Source organism: Gallinula chloropus, assembly GCF_964237585.1.
Source record: "Gallinula chloropus genome assembly, chromosome: 7".
NCBI lineage: Eukaryota > Metazoa > Chordata > Aves > Gruiformes > Rallidae > Gallinula > Gallinula chloropus.
Genome location: NC_140092.1, coordinates 20,917,277 through 20,941,475, shown reverse-complemented (window position 1 = coordinate 20,941,475; position 24,199 = coordinate 20,917,277). Strand labels below are relative to the sequence as shown.

The window sequence follows — 24,199 nt, the reverse complement described above, 5'->3', positions numbered from 1 at the left end:
CTGTCAAATTAAAGGCTCAACAGCACTTTGAAATGTAAGCAGTTGGCACAGCTCCTCTAGTTCAAAGGGAAATATATTGTTCTGATAAATGGAAATGCTAAAAAGGACTGAAGACATTGCACAGCCTCATCCAGAAGCTCAGGGATTGTTAAACTTACTCTGATCAGATTGAAGTCTTGCCTAAAAAAAACAACAAAAAAGGTGCAGATCTTTAAGGTATTACTATAAAATTGTGCAACACCTACTTAGTCGTTTGGGTAACAGTGTAACATTGTTGATACCAGTTAATAGCAGTGAGCCAGAAGATTACCACCAGACTGTCTCTGATACTGTCAAAGTTGTCCTAGTACTTGCTGCTTTTGTTGTTGTTGTCCTGACTTCGTTTCCAGAGGCCAACACTGTTAGGGGCATCTGGGGGGCTCTCCGTGAAGGCTATTTCATGAGACACACAGAGCCACTTCAGACTTTACTGGGGTTTGGTTCATGTGTGCTGAAGAAAAAAACCTTTCAGCAAGCTGGCCTAAGGTTTCCATTCTTACAGGAGAAGTTACATTCTTACATTAGTAGTTACTATTCAAAATGGTACCTATGCTCAAAGGTCTGAAAACTTCCCAACAGCATTGTCAAGTTCTTACCTTTTCTCTGGAAAGCCTCTTTCCTTGTTACTGGTAACTAAATCCGGGGTGAGAGCAGCAGTTCCTTGTTTATCCAGACATAGTTGTGTGTAAATGAAAGATCTCTCCTTTTTGCCACAGGAAATTAATACAATTGAGTTGAACTTGATACTAACCTGAGAAGAGACTCTGCTTTACAGCTGAAGGTTATACTCATGTTACATTTCAGGGTTTTTCTTTTGTAAATGATGCTAGATAAATAAATGCAAGTTTTACCTTTAGCAAACATAATTTGCTACATAATTTAGTAAACATAACAGCATACATCTACTGAGTGAAGCTACATGCTGCAAGGGTGTAAGAATGCAATAACCTAAGGAAAGCCCAATGTATATCTAGCTGCTCACAGGTCTCTGGAGCTCCCCTCTAGCACCTTTATTTATATATATGTAAAAATAGGAGAGAAGGCTTTATTTGTGTGCCTGTGTCTCTATCCATAGTTGGAATGGACACACACACATATACACACACATTTGTTTTTATAATGTTCAGAAATTTAATTCTTGGAAAATAAACATTTGCTATTGGCTATTTCTCTATAGAGTTTTTGGCTTTGTTTTAAACTTGTACAGTACTTTAAACTTTTAAGATTGCACAGCACCAGAAAAATATACCTGTGTAGTGGATTTTTGGGGATATTTAATACCCACTCAGTTCTCACATACACAAAAAACAGCACAAACCCCCTACAGCAGGTTACCCTTATGAAGGAGCTTGAGGAAAAAGTCCATATGTAAAGGAAAGCCCAAGAATACCTATTCCTAAATATAATAACCCCATGGCTTAAAAGTTAATGCTTTGTAGTAGTTCCGTTAACTCATAGCTGACTACTACTGGGCATAGAGACCTCTGTTGTGGCCTGTAAAGCTAGTAAATATGGAATGCATTGACATATGAAAAGAGAAAGTGATAGAGAAGATTTCATTTAACCATTAATAAAGAAAATAAATGGCTATAAGTCAAATAACATACAGTTCACTCTATGTCCAGGAGCCTTTCCTATCACTTTAGTTCAACTTTAGTAGCTACTGTTGTTTCTCCCTGTAGGTTCTGAGCTATGCAAATGTAGTTCCCAGCATCTCTGGCTTCAAAATCCTCAACAAGAAGAACACTCTTTGAGATTCTTGTGGTATGTCCCATTCCTCTGTTTATCAGTCTCCAGACGTTCTGGATAAGCACAGGCCTCTCAGACTATTTAAAAAGAAAAAAAACCAAAACATGGTAGAAAATACATGGTTCTGCAATATGTATTTTGTCACACTACCCTATCAACCCCCCAAGCAAGAGATCAGATAGTGGAAGCCTATTCCCAAATGTCAGCCTTAAGTAAGGAAACTGGAGGTGTCTGGTAATTGCCACTACATTCCTGCATTAAATAGTGACACAGCAGCAAGTGATGCCAAAGAAGGTGCACTCAATCCCACTGTCCCTATCAGTGCACTCACCTACTACTGCACACTTAATTCATGCCCTAGTTCTTAAATACAGCAAGTGGAACTGCCCTGCTCCTACTGAAAGTGAAGGCAAAGGCCAGGTAAGGCAGCTGGTCTGTGCCTGGCTGGGCTCCTGCTGGCCCAGGTTTTCTGAATCTCATTGCCTTCTGCTTTGAAGCCAGTCTCAGGGAGTCCTACGCAGCAGCGGGGCGGTAAGCAGCAGCGGGCATTCGCAGCGGGTGGAGGAGCACATGCAACTGTCAGGCAGGGGAAAGAAATAACAACTGAGCAAAACACAAGTGAGAGGTGAGAGACTACAGAGCCAAGGTGGGGTCTCTCCAGTGCAGTGTAACTAGGAGCCAGCAGGGATTAAAGTGCTGCCACCGCTCAGGGATGAAGTGGTAGGTGGCAGCCCAGGTCCTGGGTGGGGGTTGGTGAGGAACAAAAGCAATCACTGATGTCTCTGCCCTAACAGCAGCAGCAATGAGTGGGAACAGCCAGTGAATCTTAGAGCTTTGCCAGTCCCTTTTCTCACACAAAGGCAGGCATATCTGACCAGCGTCACTCACAGTCCTCTCTCTTTTCCCTCCACTACCTTTTCCCTTTGTAGTTCAGTGAATATTTCCTTAATACACATTAAGTCTCCAACAAGCACAGGGTGGTTCTACGCAGACATTTACTGGGTTTCTGCTCCAACAAAACAAAACTCAGCCCTTCCCTCCCTCTCCCCAGGCACAGCTGGAGCTGAAGGTGTTTACTCCAGTGGATAAGCACATCAGCCCTTTCCCAGGCAGACACAGGCCACTGGCCAAAGTCTCCCTCCTCTCAGCCTCCGCAGGTGGGTGCAGCCAGAGGGTGTTGTCCTCTGCTGACAGCTGCAGTATCCACAGCAAACAAGGGAGCTGATCTGCACGTGTTCAGCTGGTAAAATTCAATCAGTGCTGGGGAGTTGTAACTCCAGTGCACGTGCCAGCCCTGTACCAGGTGCCGAGACCCCCGGGCCAGCAACAGCCCACAACCAGGCCTGGGCCCCATTCAGCTGTGAAAGGGGCAAAACCAGCAAGGGGCAGACACTAGTAAGATATAGAGCTTTGGTAGGCCAGGGTCCAAGTCTAGAATTCAATGCCTGCAATTGTTTGTTAGCAATTACAATAAAATTGGGGTTTGTATTGCCAGTTACTACAGTCCAGTAAACTGTGAGGGAAGCTCCAAGGGAAGAGGGAAAAAAAACAAAACCCCACCTATCAAAAAAAAAAAAAAAAAACCCCTCCAACCAAAACCAACCTAAATACACAAAATCTGGAAAAAAACCTATCAGTCAACACAGCTAATGTGGTCAGCAGGGCATTTCTTGTCTTCACCTTCCAAGAAAGTGAATCCTTCTAAGACTGTCAGAGTAAAAACCCTGCCTTGAACAACAGACACACTGCCATTTGTTTGATCCATCTCACTCAAGGTAACACCAAGAGTTAAATTCAGAGGAAGACTTTGTGCATTTAGCTCAAAACCCACTAAAACCCCACTATTGCTCTGCAGCTCCCTGAACTTCAAGGCACTTCACCTTTCCCTACCATCACATTTTTTACTTCACTGACACCTGCAAGTTTCTCTGCTCAGACATCTGCCCCTTTCCTTCCTAACTTGATGTGGACACCAGAAACAGGAATTCCACCTGACTCTTCCAGTGCTCCATCCAGTAGCTACTTTTCAGACCACCTAACTCCCACCATCAAGCCCCTCCCCAGACGCAGCTGAGGCTGCCCTCATTAACAGCCCAGGCAGGGCACAGAAGGGAAGCTGGCTCATGAACTCTCAGACTTCAATAGTCTCAGCAGGAAAATTTCCAAAAATCAGCAGAAAAAAAAAAAAAAAGATGGAGGGGAGAAGGGGAAGTGAAAGAATGAACCAACATCTAAGCAAGGACAGGAAGCCTGGTTCTACACGCCCAGGGCACCAGCAGTTCAAACCTCTTTTGTGCTCACTTGCTCTCTCACTATTTTTTCTCCTGAAAAAGGCACACACCTTCCCATGACAGCAACGTGCTACAGTCTCTATTTCCATGCCTACAACAAACTGCAGGGGCTTTAGGAATTTTCTCAAGCCTAGTGAGCACTGAACTCCAATTACTCACTTAAGCAATTACCCCTGCCATTAAATGAGTTAATTCTGTGCTGGCTCAGAGAGACCAGTGCTGATACAAGTACCTTATTAGCAAGCTCTGCATCATCCTTTGACAGCCCAGCACTATGAGGGCTGGCACATAGAATACAATGCCAACTCTCAAGTCCTAGAGGATCCCTTCCCTCTGGTGAAAGGTTTCATCTGCCAGCAGTCCTTCCAGCCTGCTTAGGATAAACAGCAACAGGGATGAGGCTTGTTAAGAAACAAACCCCTACTGTTACTGGCCAGGGTGGGTAGAGGGAGAAGAGCATAATCAATAATGCTTGTCAGATACACCTTACTCTGTGCAAGAAAAAGGACCAAAGTTCTAAGATTCACTGGATGTTTCCAGTGGATTCTCTCAGATGAGGCTAGGCACAATATTTCTGTGCTTCTGGATGTGGGCAACAATCAAGCTTAAAGATTCTGTGCTGTGACTTTTCGTGTGCCCATGACATGGGGAGACCAGGGATATCAAATGCAGAGGCACCACTGGGCTCTGTGGCTTGCCCCAGAATAGCTTCCTGATGCTGGCTGGTTTTGACCATTCTGAGGCTCTTTGTACATGCTGCCAGAGGCCAAATGTCTCTGCAAGGGAAACCTAAAAGGGAAGAGTGAGCTTTGCTGAGCTTGTTTCCCAGCACGGGTAGAGCTCTCCAGCTCCATCCCTGTGCTGCTCCTAGGCTCTCAGGGAAAGATGGGCTGAAGTTAAAAAGGGATGTGCTGCCTCCTCCTGCCAGAATGCCTAAGCTAGCAAGATGCAGATACCACAAGGAATCTTTACTCCAAATCTAGACACTGCCTTTATAAAGAACAAACCATTCAGCCAGGGCATGCATCTCTCTCTTACCTCCTGCCCAGGGTACTGCCACCTGAAGTTCACATCTACATCTGGCTCCCCAAGGACTGTGCAGATTACATGAACACTGTCACTGACTTCTGCTCTCTTGGATGATGCTGTGATTGTGGTGGAGGGTGGGCCCTTGGGAACTGTAGAAAGACAGCATTTGGAAGCAAAAAATGAGTTTCTGAAGTACAATACACTGAGGAAACTTCAGTCAATTTTTGCCTCAGTTTGCTTAACACAACAGGTAAGGGATGTACACCTGCAACTTTCCTCTCTACACTGGGAAACTGCTAAAATGTAAACCTACAGAGTTTTAGCACATACACTTTTTGATCAAGATTTTGAAACTCTGAGATGACATTCCTCATTTTTTTTTTAGTCAAATTGTTTTCTAAACAATGTCAGCAGAAGAAACAAGATCTGGTGTAAGCATACAGAAATCCACACCTTACCTTCCACATACAGGAGATGATACTTGATGGAAATCTGAGGTGCTCCCTGTGACTCTGCTTTGCAGTAGACAATACCTTTATGATCAGAAGTAGGGTGCTGGTAGACAAAACCCTTCTTCACATCATAAATAATATCAGTTCCATCTGTTTCAATTTCTTCTGCTGGAAATTCCCTGTGTAGAGTTACTTTTGCTGAAGGAGTAGTAACACGGCACGGGATGACTGCGGGTTTATCTGGGTTCAGGTAGACAATCTCAAAATAACTGGGAGTGGGTACAAATAGTTCCTCTTTATCTGTGCAGAGGAGTTGATATAGTTAGAATAATATTCACCTCTTGGTTTAACAGAAGGAAGAGGAAGAATATACAGTAAAATAGCTGCGAGCAACATTAAAAATTAACCCAGAGCTTTTTGCTTTAACCACACACACAAAAACCCCCCACTGAGCCAAACCCCACTCTTCCAGCCTGAGTGTATATTTACAGAGCTTGCATTAAAAATGTTCAATCAAGAAAGAAAAACACAGTGTTCTTTACTGTAATCAGATTTTTTCCAGTCTTAAGAAAAATCTCTGGAATTCATTTTTAATAAGTTTCCAAATACTCATCTGGATCCAATTCTGTTTGCTCACCCACCTTTAAAGGGTAACGCACATAAAAGCCTCACCACCACTGGTAAGAGATAACCCACCAGTACTGGAAAGAGATTCTTTGGAGTTAAAGCCTTTTCACATACATGATTTCAGACAAAATATTTGATTTACTGCTCTAAGTAGCTAAAATACTTAGTGCTTTTAGACTGTCAGTTAAAGAGTATTTCCATATTTGGCACGCTTCTCAGAAACAGAAAGCTGGAATTCCTTTCTAGCACAACCATTTACATAATAACGTGATTGAAACATTTATTCCAGCCTTTCTAAAGAAGTGTATCCTCAGAACATAAAGCATTTCTGATAAATGGCTTCTGCACAGTCTCATGGTCTAATTTAGCTCCAAAACATATCACAAACAATCCTATCTTAGCATTTTGTACTAAAATATTTTCTAGCCAAGTATGCCTTGGCTCTTCTGAGGCAGCAAAGGTTGTTTCATCATTCAAGAACATTTTCCATGAGATGAAGAAGTTAACCACTTGATTCCAGCTTTGCTGTACCAAGCAGGGGTAAACTGCACAGTTACCTACTACGACCTGTGCAGTGTTAGGGCAACAGTCAACCTCAAGCTCTGTGGGACAACACATGTACTTAAAGAGTATTTTGCCCCTTAACATGCTATAAGTCCACGTATGCCATGACAAAGTGAAACTTCTGCACAGTTTTATTTTACCCAGATGCATTATCAAGCATTAAATAGTTTTAATTTTCTACCAGATCTTCAGAACGTGTTCATATTTTCAGAGGTATCTACTTTCCATTGCATTATGTGTTATTTTCCATAGACAGTTAACATAATCCATAGGGAAAATGGACTCATAAATCACACTAAGCAAGTAATTTTCTGCTCACCAGCACTGTCTCCCTTAACATCCACTAAAATAGATTAAAATTGCAGAAGAAAAACCTTTCTGGTTAAATTGCTGATGTAGCTTTATTCCTGCCTTACTAGCAAATATATTCCCAATAATAATCCCCCATGAGTTAATTACCTGTGAAAAAGATGTATGTTGAACCTGTTTTAGTCTCATCCTTCCTGCATTTGTTACCATTGCAGAGTTGAAGCCAGCAGCTGTATTCACCTGTGTCTGCTGCAGTGGAGTTGGCAAGGATCAGCTGACCATACCTGTCAAGCTGCTTTATACTGGGGAGAAGAAAAACAACAGAGAACACAGATGTATTTCTTTGTGCATTTCTGTCAGCTCACTTCTACTTGTGATTATTTTATTCCTGCTCTGCAGTTGACCCATGTTTGCCTTTCAGGGCTATATTGCAACTTCCCCTTTTGCTCCAGCAAAGACCTGCTCACACGAGTAGTTTTATTGATTTCTAGTACACCTGAGCACTCCCAAGCTTTTGTCTTGTACAGTTCATTCTCAGATTCCTTTCAGTTCCCATTTTGAAACTGGGCTGTGACTGCTGTAGACAACGTTCATCTGTGCTTTGTCTGTTTGTCCACTGTCTGTCTGTCTGTCTATTCTGTATCTTCAGGCTGCAAGTCAACCTGCATGAATCTTGGTTCTTTTTTGATACCATTAACTGTAGCACTGCTTCAGCAGCACATAACAAAGGTAATTCAGGAGTGGTAAACAGCACATACTTTAATAAGTGTTTGATGATTCATGCCTGCTTTCAGTGTGAACACCTTCCCATCTTTAATAGACTGGTCCAAGTTTCCACTTGCAAACACCTTTGTAAAGAGCTTCTACCTGAGCTTGGATTTCTCCTGCAAGTCAGTCATTTTGCATTGCCTGCTCCTCTGTCCCGAGCCACCGCACCGGCACCCTCTCACTGAAGTTTCCTCAGCACCCCTTGGCTGTTTCAGAGCATGACCCTGAGAACTGCTGGAGGTGTCCTGGCAGCATCACCACGTAACTACACAAAACTCAGATTGTGTCAAAATTTCAGGCTTGGTTTTCTTTTTTCTCCTCCTGAATTTCTCAGGTGCATCTCTCAGTGGATTGACATTTGTAAATGTGCAAATCATGATAAACACACAAGTATTATGTAGACACTGACAATGTTTCTGAGTGTGACAGGTTCTATCTATGAAATTCAGCAGCTACAATCTCCTCCTGTTCTTTTTTTTTTTCTTTTTATTTTAAGGTTTAATTCCCTGGATTGCTCTTGCAGACAGACAATTATAGTTGGCAGTCTGATGTGTTGCTTTTTGATGGATGGCAAACGTAATGGCCCAACAGTACCAGTTCTCAGGAAACCCAGTCAGGACAGCACTCCAACTGCTGCTCTGGCCCATAAAATGTTGTTTTCAACCACCTGCCTTTACCTGGTAGCACATCCAGAACATACAGGCTTCCTGCTCTCCATTGCAAGGCATCTTCTGTTCTAACCAAGTCAGGAGAGGTTTTTCCAGTTTTAGGCATTTGATAGAAAATTTCAGCTTGAAACAGGGTCTGGACAAATATGCAGCTTGCATGAAGTCTGAACAGCTCCCAGCTGTTCCCCACATGTTTATTATCCTCCTATTTCTTCTTATCAACGTGGCAGCTATTCTGTAAGGCAGATGCCTGACTGAATCACTTTATTTCTGGGATTAACATGCTTTGAAGAAATTCTTATCCTCTAAAGCACCTTGTCCCTGTGTAACAGCAGCACTAGTGACATGCCTGACTGTACCCTATGTCCCAAATGCTCTGTTTGGCTTATGTCTCCACTGCAAGCAGAATAACTGCTTAAACAGAGGTCACTACACACACACACACTTCCCAAAATTTCCGACTCCCTAGGTGTTCTGCTGGCTGTCTGCACCACTACCAGCAATCACAAGCAATGTTTCACATCACCCAGCATTCAGCCTCCAGCCAAGGCCAGTAGCTTGGAAAATAAAACCACACCAAATACAGAATGCAGACAGGGCTAACTGAGAATTATGTTTTCCATTAAAGCCCTCAGACACAATGCATTAGTACACTCATCCACCACAGGGCAGTTTTGAGGCCTGCCAAAGGAAACAGGGGAATCATGTTTCCTACCTGCTAATGCACTTGTCCTAAACAGCCTCCTCTGATTCTGCTTTTTTGGAATCATGTAATTATGGAGTAGCAGCATGTTCACTTTTCATAAATACACTACCTCACATTATAAACTATCTTCAATTTTTTGGTAAGCTTTGAGAGTTTCCTATCCATGCAAGAGATCCTGCAGCATATCATACCCAACATGAAGAAATCTAAAACATGTCCTAGTCCGTACCATTACTATTATTTAGTTTCACAATTCACATTTTCTAGGCTACATGATACATCAGCATAAAGTGTTCTGCATGTATCCAGCACTAAATGTCAAAATTACAGACAAAGCATTATGCCAGAACATTTTTGCCTCCAACCATTAACACAGACACTGAGCTATAGCTCAAAATCCCAACAGACAGAGAAATAAGGTCAGAGTTAATTAATTATTGTACAGTGTGTTCTACTTAACTGAGACAAGCTATCCAGTAATCAATGGAAATAGCCTAGTGAGATAGTCATCCACAAACATGCGCTAACACAACCTGGCAACAGAGTGGAAGTGTTGAAACTTGTGACCAGCGGACAAAACAGACCACATAAAACCAGCTATAAATGGTAAATCCTGCAGCTGACCAGCATTTCCAGGATAGCTTCTATTACTTTAGTATTTTTAGATGCTAGGAAATCTGACACAAAAGATAGAACTTTGCTGTGCTACATATCAGAAAGTAAAAGTGCTGTATATACAAACATTTCAAGACTGCTCAAAGAAACTAGAAGTCTACTCCAAAAAAAATCTTACTCCACACATCCATCTTATTAAGCTTTAGGTATTTGAAATTCAAAAGATCTTTGCCTGAAAGTATGCCAAGTTTAGAAGCTGAACAAAATAAACTGTAGAAAGACAGTGTACGCTGCACCACTCAAAGAGCATCCTGCAAACTCCTCTCTGGCAGCTGCATTCATGCTGACAAAAGAGAGCTGCTCTCAGCTACAAGCTCACTAGGAGAGGAACATAACATCTCACTGTTTAACGCAAGAAAAAACCCCCTAGCTTTCAGACTCCAGAGCACATGGAACAAACTGAAATCCCATTACACACACGGGCTCCACTGAGCCAGCCAGAGCCTGCATTCACCAAAAGCAGTCTAATTCTGCCCTCTCCAACATATGGTTTCCTCAATAGCCTCAGCAAGCAAGACACTCGTGCTCCAAGTGAGGCAGAGCAGAGATCACATGCAGTTAAACTGCCTTCATCTAGAGAAGCTTTTTGCTATGAAGGGAAAATAGGCTTTCTCTTCTTTTTCTTTCATTCCTCTCAGGTTTTGATCTTTTCATACACTACAGATCCAGTCTCTGGGTGAGTCTACAGTCACTCATTTGTTTTGCACAGTCTTACAAAACAGCTTTCTGGCTCTTCTATCCTGGAGGTCCATGAGCTACCTTTGACCATCACCACCACCAAGATTTTTTCACCTGTTCTGCCAGTACACAACATTTACACACACAAAAAATTATCTGCAGGGTGTATTTGTGCTGCACAAGGCACAAGAGCATTACAGATGAGAAGCTAACTATGAAGGAAGCCACTGTGTGTCCTTAACTTGGGAGCCAAGGTTGTGTGACTAGCTTTCTCCCCAGAGCTGCATCGCATGCTACTGTCTCTAAAGTTAAATAAAGCATTTCAGTGTGTACTGTTATCTCCTCCAGTTAGGATAGTGGAAAGAGAGGATTTCTCCTCTGGCTCACTAAGAAATAAAGAGCCACCCTGCTCCTTGCACTTGGCATCTTCACCTTGCCCCATAGGGTAAGTTTGGCATACATTAACAGCCACATAACTATTAAAAACTGAGAGTCTCTATCACAGCAAGCAAAAATACTTTATTTACCAGAGCATAAGTATACCTGCAAAGACAAGTCCAACAAAAGCATAGTCACTAATACTACAGGAACTGCTTTTATAATTATCCCCTCTTGTTTCTTAGGAAAATCACATCGTCTTTCATGCTGCTGTATTCTCTTACCATATGGACAAGTTAAAACTGTGATGAGCGTGTCACAGAGACAAAATATCTGGCTTTTATCCCTAATTCTTTTTGCAGTCACCCATAGGAAATAAGTTACATGGATGCAAAATTTAACCTGGTGCAAACCAAAACACCCTCTTCTCCCAGAACTAGACTGGAACCGAATGCGGTGAGCACACATCTCGAGCATCAGCTCCTGCCCCAGACCTCTGCTGTCAACCAACTCTCTGACCAGCTGACCTACAAAACCCCCCTCACCACCCTGAACCTTAAGGTCTCTTCTGTGTCCTGCAACTGCAATTCCGTTAGACTCCAGGGTCATTAAAGCCTCCTCTTGTAGCAGCTAGTTAGAGGATGTTAGCAGCTCCCAGGGGATGTAAAACACCTTGCTTATAGTTAAAATCCCTACCAGACCAGTTGCATTTGTACATCTATCCTAGTATTTTAAGAGAAAAACAGGAATTGGATGCCTGAGTCTCTCTTGCTGTAGGAAAGTACAAATGAACAAAAGAATGGCACTCATTAGTCCCCAGCAATTGCATGGACCTCATCACCATTGCCCTTCCTCCTCACTTAATCATCCACACCCAGCAACTTTCCATCACCTCTGCAGACCCCAGCCACTTCCCTCTGCTTCTGCCACCAATTCTGGTTTGCACCAGCACCCCAACTCCAGCCAGACCAGCATGGAAACCCCAGGTAAAGAAGCCCAGACCAGTTAATAAGCTCAGGTTTCACTCCACAACTCACTAATTGCTAATGAAAGGATTACCTTATATTTGGTTTTTAAGCACTAAAAAAATACTAGGAGACATTGGACATCTATCTACCTAGATGATTAAATATTTTTTCACTGCAGGTTATTTGCTACTAATTTTTCTGATTTCCCCCCTTTTCCCTATATTGAGCATTTTGTTTTAAAATAATTGATGTAATTATAAAATTTTAAAATTTGTCTACTGTAGTTGGTGTTTGGTGCCTGGTTTTGTATGCCACAAGGAAGATCAAAGCTTCTCTTGAAAGATAACGTCAATAACCTTGGCTGCTGCCAGTTTGCTTAAAAACACTACCAACTGAGCTAAATAACATGCTCTCTTTACATTTCCAGTTAAATTCAAAGCTAGTATTTCACAGAATACCATCACAGCCTGCATGGGCAGGAGGAGCAGGATCCGCCCCCCCACCCCACCCCGCGTTGGTATCACTTGCTGCAGCCAGGTCTGTCTCGCAGCTGATAACTGCCACCTGCTGGAATAAATCCAGATAAAACTCTCGTTCTCGAAAAAGCACTAGTTGATTTTTTTCAGCCACAAGAACTTGAGAGAGATATTGCCATGATAAGCCCTCAACAGAAGCCAGCTTATTGCTGCATCGTAGAGAACAGAAGCCTTGCACTAGCTACAGAGGCGTACTCAGCCAGTGCAGCTCTTCAACTCCTCAGTCATCGGGGCAAGTGAATAAACAGACAAGAACTGGCTCATGAATTCCAGATATGCTGGAGATCACAGCGTGTACCTGCCAACCTTCAACTCTCCCCTTCAACAAGTGAAGTGGAAAGGAAGAAATAAAATAATTAATTGGGAGCGATTTTAAGGTAGCATCATACCTGTACAGAAGTGAAATGGATCACAGCAATCTGGATAACCTCAGCTATTTACAGAGGGCATACCAACTTGTACTTCGTTTAGTAACAAAAGGACAATAGAAGCTGGTAACTTTGCTCATACCTCTGTGCCTCTCTCACTTACTAATCCAAGAGAAGTTCCTTACAGCTTGCTCTTAGGGCATGGTTCACAGTGCTCCACCGCCTCCTCACTACCTCTCTTTCATAGACATGTAAATCTTCATAAAACTGCCAGTGAAAACAAACACTACTCACAGCAAAAAAAAAAAACCAAACAAACAACCATGAAAGGCACCCTTGTGCCCTTCCTCTTTCAAATACAGAACTGCATTACTACATTTAATCTACATTTAGCTATGTGTACTACCCTCAAACTGGGAGGGCAAAGAAAACGGACGGGCTTTTGGAGATGTTTAGAGCAACAGGACACTCACCTGGCAGGGAAGAGAAAGGGAGAGAGTCTTCAGTTCCTCTTCCTGCTCTAACACCTATTTATGCAGTTTCCATTAAAGTGTCACTAGATGAAAGAGAAAGTCTTTCTAAACCCAAAGTGGCTATCTTCAGCATTAAACTCCACCACACCACCAACCTTGCAATTCCCTTTGGCACACAAAAGTAACTTTGACCTCTTACCACTGCTTTAGCACAGCAGTTGGTGTATTTTTCTGCTAGTTGAGAGATGGGAGTTTCAGCCTCTTCAGGAAATTACTTAGTGTCTCAGGTGGCAGCTGTGTTAGCAACCAGTACAGCCCACCAGGAGCAGATCTCTGATGAACAACAGAGTTACCCCTCATCCACACTCACTCATTTTGAGATGTATTTTTGACTAGCTCTAAAGTGATTGCCTGTTAGTGGTTGGAGCACACTGGTGTCCCACTGGACTACATCTGTTTTAGATCCATCTGAAGGAAATCCAGTTCATATGTTACAAGACTCTTCCACAGTGCAAATCACAGGGACTGTTGATGACTGGAAGATGCTTGTTCTTTTTTGTTAACCTTAGAAACCACTAGGGAGAACATCTTGACTGTAAAATGTAAACAAGCAAACAAAAAAACCCCATGGTGTTGAAAGTGGTTTCCCACCCCCCAAAAACCACCATACCTGAGTCTGGAGTCTTTAAAGGTGTCTAAGTAGGAAGGATAGTTCCAAGTAACATTACTCCCCTTACATCGCAGTTCTATGCTTTGTCCTGCAGACAGGCTTAAAGTGGCAGCGAGTTTCTGGAAACGACCTTTATCCATCACCTGTGTCAGTATGGACTGGGACTTCAAAGAGGAGTCAGCAGATTCTCTCTCCTTCATTTTGGGAGTTTTGGGTTTTACTTTTTTGTTAACAAGCTTGAGTTTGTTTTCCCCCAGTTCTTTTGGACGCTTACTCTTCCCAGGCTGTCCCGTAACTAGTAAAATAAAGAAAAGAAGGCAATATTACTAATTAGAAAAAGGTTATACAGTCTTTTTTGGGGAAAAAAAAAAATCTTTATCACAGAGAATAACTAAAGTTGTGTTCTTCCTATTCATAAAAATGAGTAAGGGTTAATTTCCATAAGATTTTTAAGTCTCCGGCATGACCCATTTTCCTGGAGAAAAAAGGGAAAAAAAATAGAGCTTTCAAGATGTGGAAAATCTGTACTTATAGTTCACATAAACAGACAAATATGTATGGTATGAGAACTTTAGAAATGAGAAGGGAAAGAAATACTTCTGTCATTTCTACCTCATGTCATTGCCATTTAGTACACAATGCCACACAAGTTCTCCCTCTTCATGAGGATGTCACACCCCCATCAGTTCTGCATAACCTTTTCACACACTGGCAAATGTGGAACTTCACGACAGTTTATAAAATACTGATAGTGATGCAGTTTTCTCCTTTTACAGTAACTACTGTGAAGATACAAACAGCACTTCCACCTCCTGAAAGCAGCTTTTAATTCATCCAGTCCAGATGAAAACAGAACCTTTAGAGGCAAACAGTAAGGTATTTCATTACCTGCAAGAGGCAACAAGGATGCCCCCCTGCCTTTGAAAACAAAGCAAAGGAAATGGAAATGTGAGGTATCTCAGATTTTAGAAAATAAAGATATTCCCACTTTGAATGACAGCAAGAAGCACAGATCTTGAGAGATGAGCCTAGAGCTGCTGTCCCCAGACACCAAAGACTGTCTAACTGTAGCTCACATTGAACACAGCTTTCCCACATGAAAACGCTTGGGTATTTTATTGTACAAATCAATCAAAAAGCTCCCTCTGGAATGAAAAATATCCCTACTGCATACAGAGTTAGCAATGAATTACAACTGGTGTTGGCTGCAATGTGAACAGTAGTACTTCCAGGCTCCTACCACTGACGGATTCCGGGATGTTCCTCAGACCCCAGCTGGACACCCTGCACTGCTTCAGCCTTCCAATTCTTAAAGTCCAGGCTGATTTACACCATGTTTCTTTTAGATGGCCTTCTGACAAACTCAAAACCCAAGAAATTCAATCTGAACTTAAGAAAATGCTTTTACTGTGAGGCTGGTCAAGCACTAGCACAGGTTGCCTGGAGAGGCTGTGGAGTATCCATCCACGGAGACAGTCAAAATCCAACTCGATATGGTCCTATGCAATCTGCTTTAGGTGGCCCTGCTTGAGCATGGGGTTGGACTGGATGATCCCAAGAGGTCTCTTCCAACCTCAGCTGTTCTTTGACTCCGTGATCTCAGCACACAGGACAAGGTTGCCTGTGTAGGAGCATTTGCCTTCTGGTCTCGCACCAACTGGAAAACAAACTGGAAGACAGTAATGCTGTAATTGTCATAGTGTGCCAGAGGCATTTTGAGCTCTTTTGTTGGACTCTAATAATTTGAGAGGCACACATCCAGTTTTCAAGGTAAATCCCTCTCCTGCCACACAGACAAACATTTTTCCCTGTTGTACATCACGAGCATAGGTGAAATTGATTGCAAAGATGCCTTGCCACCTTAAAATGAGCTACACACTGAAGAGAATAAAATAGAATGTCTTCCAAATATCATGACATTTTATGATACAGAGAAATATTTTATAGGATGTGTGAGAATAAAACAAACATTTGTGATTAGTCCCATTTTTCTTCACACCTGTGATGCCACTGACCATGCAAAAAACTCACAAACTTGGGGGAATTATAAGAGAATTTCTAAGTGATTGCTCAGAGCACATTATCTTAGCGAATGACACTGCACATATTAAAGGAAGAAATAGCTGGTGCAGGAGCACTTTTTCCTTGTACTGCATTAGATAAGCTACAGTGGGTCAGACCAAATGTTTGTCTAGCCAACATCTTTGCACTGACACCACCCAGTCAGATGTCAAGCAGGGGGATCAGGGTAACCATCTCTGCTCCTTTGACACTAGCCTCCTAGTTTCCAAGAACCTTTAGCTCATAAGATCTGTCAGCCACCATTCCATTGTCCTTGGTGGATTTTTCCTATTTCATCCAGTCAATTTTCAAAACGATACAAACTATATATAAATATTAGATTCTTCCTAGATTATGTGTTAAGAGAATCAGTATCGAGTGTTTCTCCAACAACTTTCTCTGCAGCACTCCAACCCTTGCAAATTTTAAGGCCATCTCCCCCTGACCTACCCCAGCACACCAGTAGAAAAGGATTTATGGCTGGTTTTACTCCTTTTGCAAGCTGTTTCTCAAACTCTTTTTGTCTGGCTTATTCTGGTTTTCATATTTAACCCATATGTGAGTTAATGAGCCTCCTCATCTTACGCAATTTCCTCTTCTGAAATTAAATGCATCAGTTGTTTCTTTGGCTTTTATTATTCTTGCAAGAATATTAAAGCTACAGTCTGGCTGTTCTAAAGCAACATCTGAATCCAATTACCTGAGTACTGCTCCAGATCTAGTCAAGAATTGCTGTTTTTCTCAGGGGTTCTCCAAGTAGCAGCTATAAGAAGTCATCATTTGTGGCATCTAAACACTTGCAGCACTTGGTAACACACCCTGTGTATGATCCACCCTATGTGAGGGTAAGTAATTCTTCCATTTGCTTTTCTCTCCAGCCTCTGCTGTGCCTCTTACTTTCCTTAACAGAGCAGTCATTCCCTCCATCACATTGCATGGTCAATAGCCAGGTTGGTTGTTCTCCACAGGGCTGGTATTTCAGTCCAGATTACTTTTACCAACAAACCCACCAGCAATCAGATTTGAGACTAATGTCTTCTTCAACACATACTGGCATCCTCCCTTGGGTTGAGCTATTCTGTATTTCCTGTGTAATGTGTGCCCTAGCATTAGGTTCCACTGGCAGGCCTGATAAGGCTTCTGGATGAGCATTTACAGTTCAAACCAGCTGTTCCAGTTCCCCTTAGAACTTTCTAGATTTGCCTTGAGAAGCATTCAAGCTGCGATGATTTCTACACTCATTTCTTTTTTCATTTTCCCCCAAACCTTCCGGAAATAGGACTATTTATTCAAACTACTCTTTGCCATTTCCACTACGTTCTGCCAAACTCAATCCTGACACTTGCTCAAAGACACGTGGATATTGCAACCTCACATCAAGAAAAGCATCATCCCAAGCTGTGTGCTCTTCCACTCTTTCCTTTAAGAAAGTGTTAAAGACTCCCTATGAAAGCTTTTAATTTTTAAGTGCCAGAAGCCTGGTTTTGATTTTCCCTAGACAAAATTTTTCCTCTCCACACAAGCTCCCTCTGTTCCACATTTCTGTAGTTGCCAGTGAGTCTCAACACCTCCCTCCTATACCAGGCTCCAGCTGCACAGTGAGGCTCTTGTCTGCCTGACCTTGTATTTCCCTGCAGGTGACTGCAGGGGCATTCCAGGAAACACCATCAGAGGAGCTTTTAGCAACCTACACAGATAACCTAGTTTTGCCTCTTTACTGCACCTCACAGAGAGGTGAGTTTCCAAGCAAGCTGTGACCGTGGTCCTCACCAACACTCACGTAAGTCTGCCCAGGTAGCCACTAACACCCCCACTTCTGCACCTCACAGTCCCGCCTGATGTCAGAATTGAATCCAGTAGCCATTTGCCCAATAACTAAATTAACTGGTACAGTAGCCTGGCACCCAAGACAAAGAGGATTAACAATCAAACCCCTCCAAGAACAGAATCCACAGATTCCACTTCCTTAGCCCAAACTGCAAGGCTTTCCTAGAGAAGGGAACAAACTCAGGTAGCCCATTTACGCAAATACATGAATATGCCCTGTTTGGGATACTTTTACCATCTCACCAGATTCATCTGCAAAGCCCTCACTGTTTTAATCCAACAACAGCATTTGTTGTTAAAGGGCAATAAAGTTAAAGACTTAGTAGAAAAATATCGAGAAGAATCCTTTCTATATCTGATCAACTCCTACCATCAGTTCTAGGATGCACTGTACTCCCTTCCTCTGAAGAGTACATTCAGGGTCCCTACTATCTCCTCATGCTGAAGCAGGAGACTCTACATTGATACATCACAGATATACACCATGCAACACTTCTGCTCCTGATATACAGTACTTGTCTCATCCTGTCCTTTAACAATTGTCTGCCCCTTGTTCTCCAGGGTGTTAGTCACATAATGCTAAAAAGCATCCAGTTTTCACTTGAGACATCATTTATATCCACATGCATATCTTGGCAGAATGAACTCTGGTTAACGCTGATGAACTCTTCCTCGAAAAAGAAATAAAAATAAATCAAGTGTGAGGTTACCATAAAGAATAATTCTCAACCAGCGGGATTAAGATGAAAGAGAGCCTTGGTGATCACAACTAACAGAACAAAACAGGTTGGACACACATCTGTTTGTGGTATTTCAAATTAAGTGAATCAACAAACACTCATACAGACAATACAGGTTGACCCATCAGCACTCATATGGACAATTTGGAGGGGCATATTTCACTGTTTAAGCTGAAACAAGCTAAATTCAGAAAGCCATTTTGAAATCACAATGCCTAATTAACCAGGTTACCTTCTCCCATAGATTCATAGAATGGTTAGGGCTGGAAGGGATCTTAAAGAACATCAAGTTCCAACCCCCCTGCCATGGGCTGGGGCACCTCTCATTAGACCAGGCTGCTCAAGGCCCCATCCAACCTGGTTTTGAACATTGCCAGGGTGGAGGCATCCACCAATTCCCTGGGCAACCTGTTCCAGTTGTTCCTCACCACCCTCATAGCAAAGATTTTCCTCCTAACATTCCTAAATCTAAATCTATGCCCTTCCAATTAAAAACCATTCCCCCTTGTCCTATCACTCCATGCCCTTCTAAAAAGTCCCTCTGCAGCTTTCCTGTAGGCTCCTTCAGGTCCTGGAAGGCCACTATTAGGTCTCCCCGCAGCCTTCTCTTCTCCTAAGCTTCTGGATGCGATAGGGTGGAGCACACAGTCAAACCTCTGTATAAACTCGACAAAGAAAAGCATTGGCTTATGAAATCTTTTGCCTATGTTACAACTATTTCTTATCCTGAGTTCTTGATGCCTATTTCTCAAATCAAAACCACTTTTCTTGATGTGGTAGTGCACCCCCACAGACCATGTCTTTCAGAAGAACCTTCTCCCACACCTCACTGGTTCAGGGTGCAACTCCTTTGCACACAGTTGCAGGAAAAACCAGGCTAGAAAGCACTTCTGGAAGTCTCCATTCAGTTGCCCAGAGCCATGCCCAGTTGAGCTCTGACTATTCCAAAGGCCTGAAACTCTACAGCCTCCCCCAACAACATCTTTCAGTGTTTAACAACTCTCAGGGCGAAGGATTATTTGGTTTATTTTAATGTTCTTAAAAGAAATTTTCCTTACAACTACACAGGCCTCTTGTGGTAACTGCCTCTGCCTTTCACCCACGCACCTGCGCCAGGCTCCCATTTCCCTACAAACCCCTCCATGGGCTTCACAGGCCTTGTTCCTCAAGCCCTTCTGTTGCGGAAAATAAAGGAATTTTGTGTTTGTTTGTTTCTTCTGAGTAAGCTTTACTACGTTCATTCACATTTTGCAAGAAGGAAACTGCCTCTCTTCTGCCTGGCCTGCTGAAGCAATGGACCGGTTAAAAACGCTACCTCCCAGTCAGAAACTTGCCTCTTCCCCCACCGAGACTTCACCACAATCTGAAACCGAGATACAAGCAAACTTCGGTCCTCTCTGCAGAGGAACAACCACGCACAGAAGAGTTTTACACGCCGACCCTAAAGAGCAACACCGTCGGGATGGGGGGGAGGGGACACACGACGGGGGGGACGGGACGGGACACGGACTGTTAGTGTTGCCTCTTTCCAAAACCCCAGGGTGGGATGGAACCGTGTTTTCAGTCTCCGTCGGAAAGCCCCTGCAGCTTGCTGGCCGAAGCCCAAGAGAGACACCCGCCTTCCCCCCGCCGATGCCCAGCGGGCAGGAGCCCCGCCGCCGCCCCGAGATGGCTCCTGGCCCTGCCCTGGGGGCTGTTATGGCGGGGGACAGAGGAGGGGCGGCGGCGGGCTGCCGTCAGCAGCTTCGCGGGGCAGGGGCAGCCGCACTGAGCGCGGGGAAGGCGGCCCGGCAGCCAGGGAAGCCGGAGCCGGTTCGCGAAGTGGGGAACCGGGCGGCCCGCGGGAGCTGAGGGCGGTGGGGGTCGCGGCTCACCGTGCGGCAGCGTTTCCTGCAGCAGCAGCAGGCTGAGGAGCACCCAGAGCCGCATGGCGGGAGCGGCCGGTCCGCCGGGCTGAAGCGGGGCGGGCGCGGAGACGGCGGTGGGGGGCGGCCCCGCGGCGCCTCGGCGAGCCGGGGCGTGGGGAGGAGCCGGCCGGCGCTAGCGCTCCTTGCCCGGGGCTGCCCTCAGGGGCACGGCGAGTCGAGGCTGTGCTGCCTCAAGGGAAGGAACGGCCCCCGCGACACCGCCCAGGCGGCTCCGACCAGCCGGGCGTCCGCCGCAGGTCCCACCTGCCAGCCAGGGCACCTGTTCGACGCTTACATCGCTTACGCGCGGAAGACTTGGGTAGCTTGTGCCCAGCCCGAACGCCGTCCTGCGCGGCTCTGGGCTGCAGATCCTCCGCGGCTCCGCACCGGGTGGCTGAGGACGGCACCGGACTCCTTGTCCTCCTGGCCATGGCTGCCCCGAGCAGCGCGGAGTCAGCACACGCAGGGCTCAGGCCAGGTGCAGAGCTGCAGCCCGAGCAATCTGTATCTCAGGGACACCTGTGGAAGTCTTGCTTGAAGTAGCTCATTAGTGATGGCTGTCCTTTGCTGTACGTGGGTTTGCAGGGGTGCAAACTGCTGGCTGCCTTTGGGCCTGTAGCCGAGACTGCAGAGGGGAGCAGGGAGCAGAGCCGTGTGAGCACAGTGAACGTTACACAGCACAGGTGATGGATGGATGGATGGGCATCTGGCACAGATCAGCATTGCCCAAAGACAGCAGAAGTATATTGTAAAGCAAAACTTCTGCACTCATTCCAGTCAGCCCCTGCAAAGAGCAGCCCACATGCCTGCTCAGGAAAAGCTATTAAGAGTGGAAAAATAAAGGAAGTGCCTATGTGTTGTTGTTTTGTGGTCCATGACAATGGTCTTCGTGTACGATTGATGCCTGCGTGAGGCTCCTGGAGAAGGTGTGGGTATCTCTTCTCTGCTAAAAGATCAACATGGTAAATTTGATGTTTGCTGCGCATATGTTTATGCCCACACTGAGCTGTCAAAAGCTGTCCCTTGAAATGTAAGAATGTGAGGATTTCCTGGGAGGAGAAGATAAGGGAAAATATGACAGGAGGACCACAGAGGTAGGCAAGGAAAAAATACTGAGCTAGGAGGAGGAAAATAGTGGCTGTCAGAGGTCACAGACAAGAGCTTGTAGTAGACAAGATCACAGTTCAATGTGAATTAAGTAAAATAAATAAAATTTAAAAAAAAAGGGGGGGGGGGGAATGGTGCCCCTGACCACAGCTCTGGGGATATAGCAGATATGAGAGTAGAGCATTTATGGATCTTAAAAAATACATGCATGTGGAGTTCTGAGACCTGTTTGGAGTTGAGAGAGCTGCTTGCCTGGGCCTGCTCAGATACCCCAGGATGAAGTACTGGGTTAGCAGTAAAGCAGCTGTCAGGGCCCAATCACTGAGTGAGATGATGAAATTTCATGGCCTCTCTGTCATTCTATCGCCCTATTACAGGTCAGGCTTGATGGGGCTCTAAGCAACTTGATGTAGTGAAGATGTCCCTGTAGGGAGGGTTGGACTAGATGGCCTCTAATGGTCCTTTCCAACCTAACACATTCTATGATTCTATGATGTCTTTAAAAAGAGAGTCAGATGGGAGCTTGCCCTGGGAGCGTGGTTCTTGATGTCAAGTCTATTGTTACCCATTCCCCGGTTTTGATGGGATGTTTTATTTTTCCAAAAAGGGAAAAAAAGAGACAGCAGTGAGTTTATCCATCCAACTCTGAGGTTTGCAAGCTGCCAGGACAAGGCTTGGTGTTTCAGAAAACTGAGCACCATGAACACTGCAGCCTACTCACGCGCTCTGGAAATCAAACCTAACATCATCTCTGGCTTGGCAATGAGACAAAATGTCCAAATCAAAGGGTGTTACTCTCTACTTCAGCGACTTCTTGAGTGCTTGGAAGCACTCAAGAAGTATGAAACAAATGCTGCTACTATCCCTATGTCCAGACCACTGGAAAAGTAAAAGATTTAAACATAAAACATAGCTGGGTTCCCCCCCCCCCCCCACCCCATAAAACCCATACGAGCTATCATGTTATTTATTTTCATACAATCTATTATACTTTATGAGTTATGATTTGTACAAGGCCATGACATTAGATATCTGACACTAATGGCTATTAAGTCACTATATTGTTTTAGTGTTTACTAAAATGATGGTGGTTAAAGTTGGAGCTGTTGTATGAAGTACATACAAGTGACATTCAGCTTTATTTAAAAAATACAGAACAAATGCACAGTTGTTATCCCGTGAAGCACATTTTACAGTAAATGAAGAGCAATGTAATTTCCATCAGAATTTGAAATGAAGGTAACTAAAAATATCACCAATTACAAGTCTGTTGTAAAAGTGAAAAAACAAGCACCATATTCTTAAATATAAGCATTTTTACATTCATAAAAATTCAAGACTTTTCATTTTGGTAGAGCAGAGAAATACAAATTTGTCTTTTAAGTCATTTCATAATTATTCTATCTACATTTTAAATGCTCAGCAGCATATAATACAGGAATAATCACTACGATGTACATATAAAAAAAAAAAGTTAAAATGGATATGAACACTACTGGTTTATAAAATGATGCACACATAACTATTTTTAAAGATCTGTAACACCTATTTCATGCTTTACTTTCTGGTAACACAAAAGAAAAAAGCCCTCCTAAACATTCAACTCCTTTTATCCTTTGTCCTGACTCCAACTAAACTTGGTGAAGCTGGAGTTTACCTGGCATAAGGCTCAATGAAGACATACAAAGATAACAGAATTTGTCCAACTGACAGTAAAAATAATGAGATCTATACGTATTTCTGTGTAAAAAATGTGTCTCAGCACAAAAAACCTTCCACTTGGCTAATGTTAAGGAGTTTGACTTCTAAAATCGAATGGAAAACAGATGAGGAGATGGTAAAGGCATTATATTTAGTTTTGGAAAAGTCCAACTATTACAAAAGTCAGAGGTCCTCAACACATATACCAGAAAGAAATAACAAAGGTGTGGGAAATTAAGAACAACTACAAACATCCTACACTATGTGAAATACCACCTGCTCTTTCTGTGAAGTATCTATTTGCCTACAACACTAGCTCATGCTTTCCATGAGCATAAATGTAATTTGTACACACTTCCTGGCAAGTCCAGGAAGAATTAGGGCCCAAAAGTTTTAAAAGGTGCTTTTATTTCTTTTTTAAATGTAATCAAGTAACACATGCTGGCTATCATGTGAACTAAATTCCTACTGTACAAAATGCATGTCAATGTCAAAGGCATCCCACCTGATTAAAATGATTGCACAGTCCCACACAGATTTCCTGCACTGTCACGGATTCCACCCAGGTGGTTTAGCTTTCAGTATCTCAGGATGCTTATGGTACATCCAATATTTGCACTTACTAAAGCCTCCATAAAAGCAGGATGCCTTTTATTTCTTAAATATAAGTATACATCTTTGCATAATTTTTAGGGAAAAAGTGGGTAGACTTGAACATTTATCATCTAATAAAATACAGGACATATACTTAAGCTTTACCAAGCTTTGCCTCTAAATTCATTATATCATTGAAATTTCTGGATGGCATAGTTAAATTCCTAAGTAAATACATAAGTAACCCTAGTAATGACACTGATTACTGATACAGCAGGTAATATACACAGCTTTAACACGTGGTGACATAAACA

At 43.4% G+C, this 24,199-nt stretch overlaps 1 protein-coding gene across 1 annotated transcript; it reads right to left on the bottom strand.

The window, feature by feature from the left end:
- Positions 1 to 1,156: 1,156 nt before the first annotated feature.
- Positions 1,157 to 20,505, bottom strand: PDGFRL (platelet derived growth factor receptor like; the record flags this gene model as incomplete). The annotated part of the gene is made up of 6 exons (XM_084266852.1): positions 1,157 to 1,865; positions 5,118 to 5,257; positions 5,567 to 5,860; positions 7,211 to 7,362; positions 13,949 to 14,243; positions 20,451 to 20,505. 6 exons carry the CDS (start codon positions 20,503 to 20,505, stop codon positions 1,677 to 1,679), a joined length of 1,125 nt encoding a protein of 374 aa, XP_084122978.1. The 3' UTR covers positions 1,157 to 1,676.
- Positions 20,506 to 24,199: the final 3,694 nt, after the last annotated feature.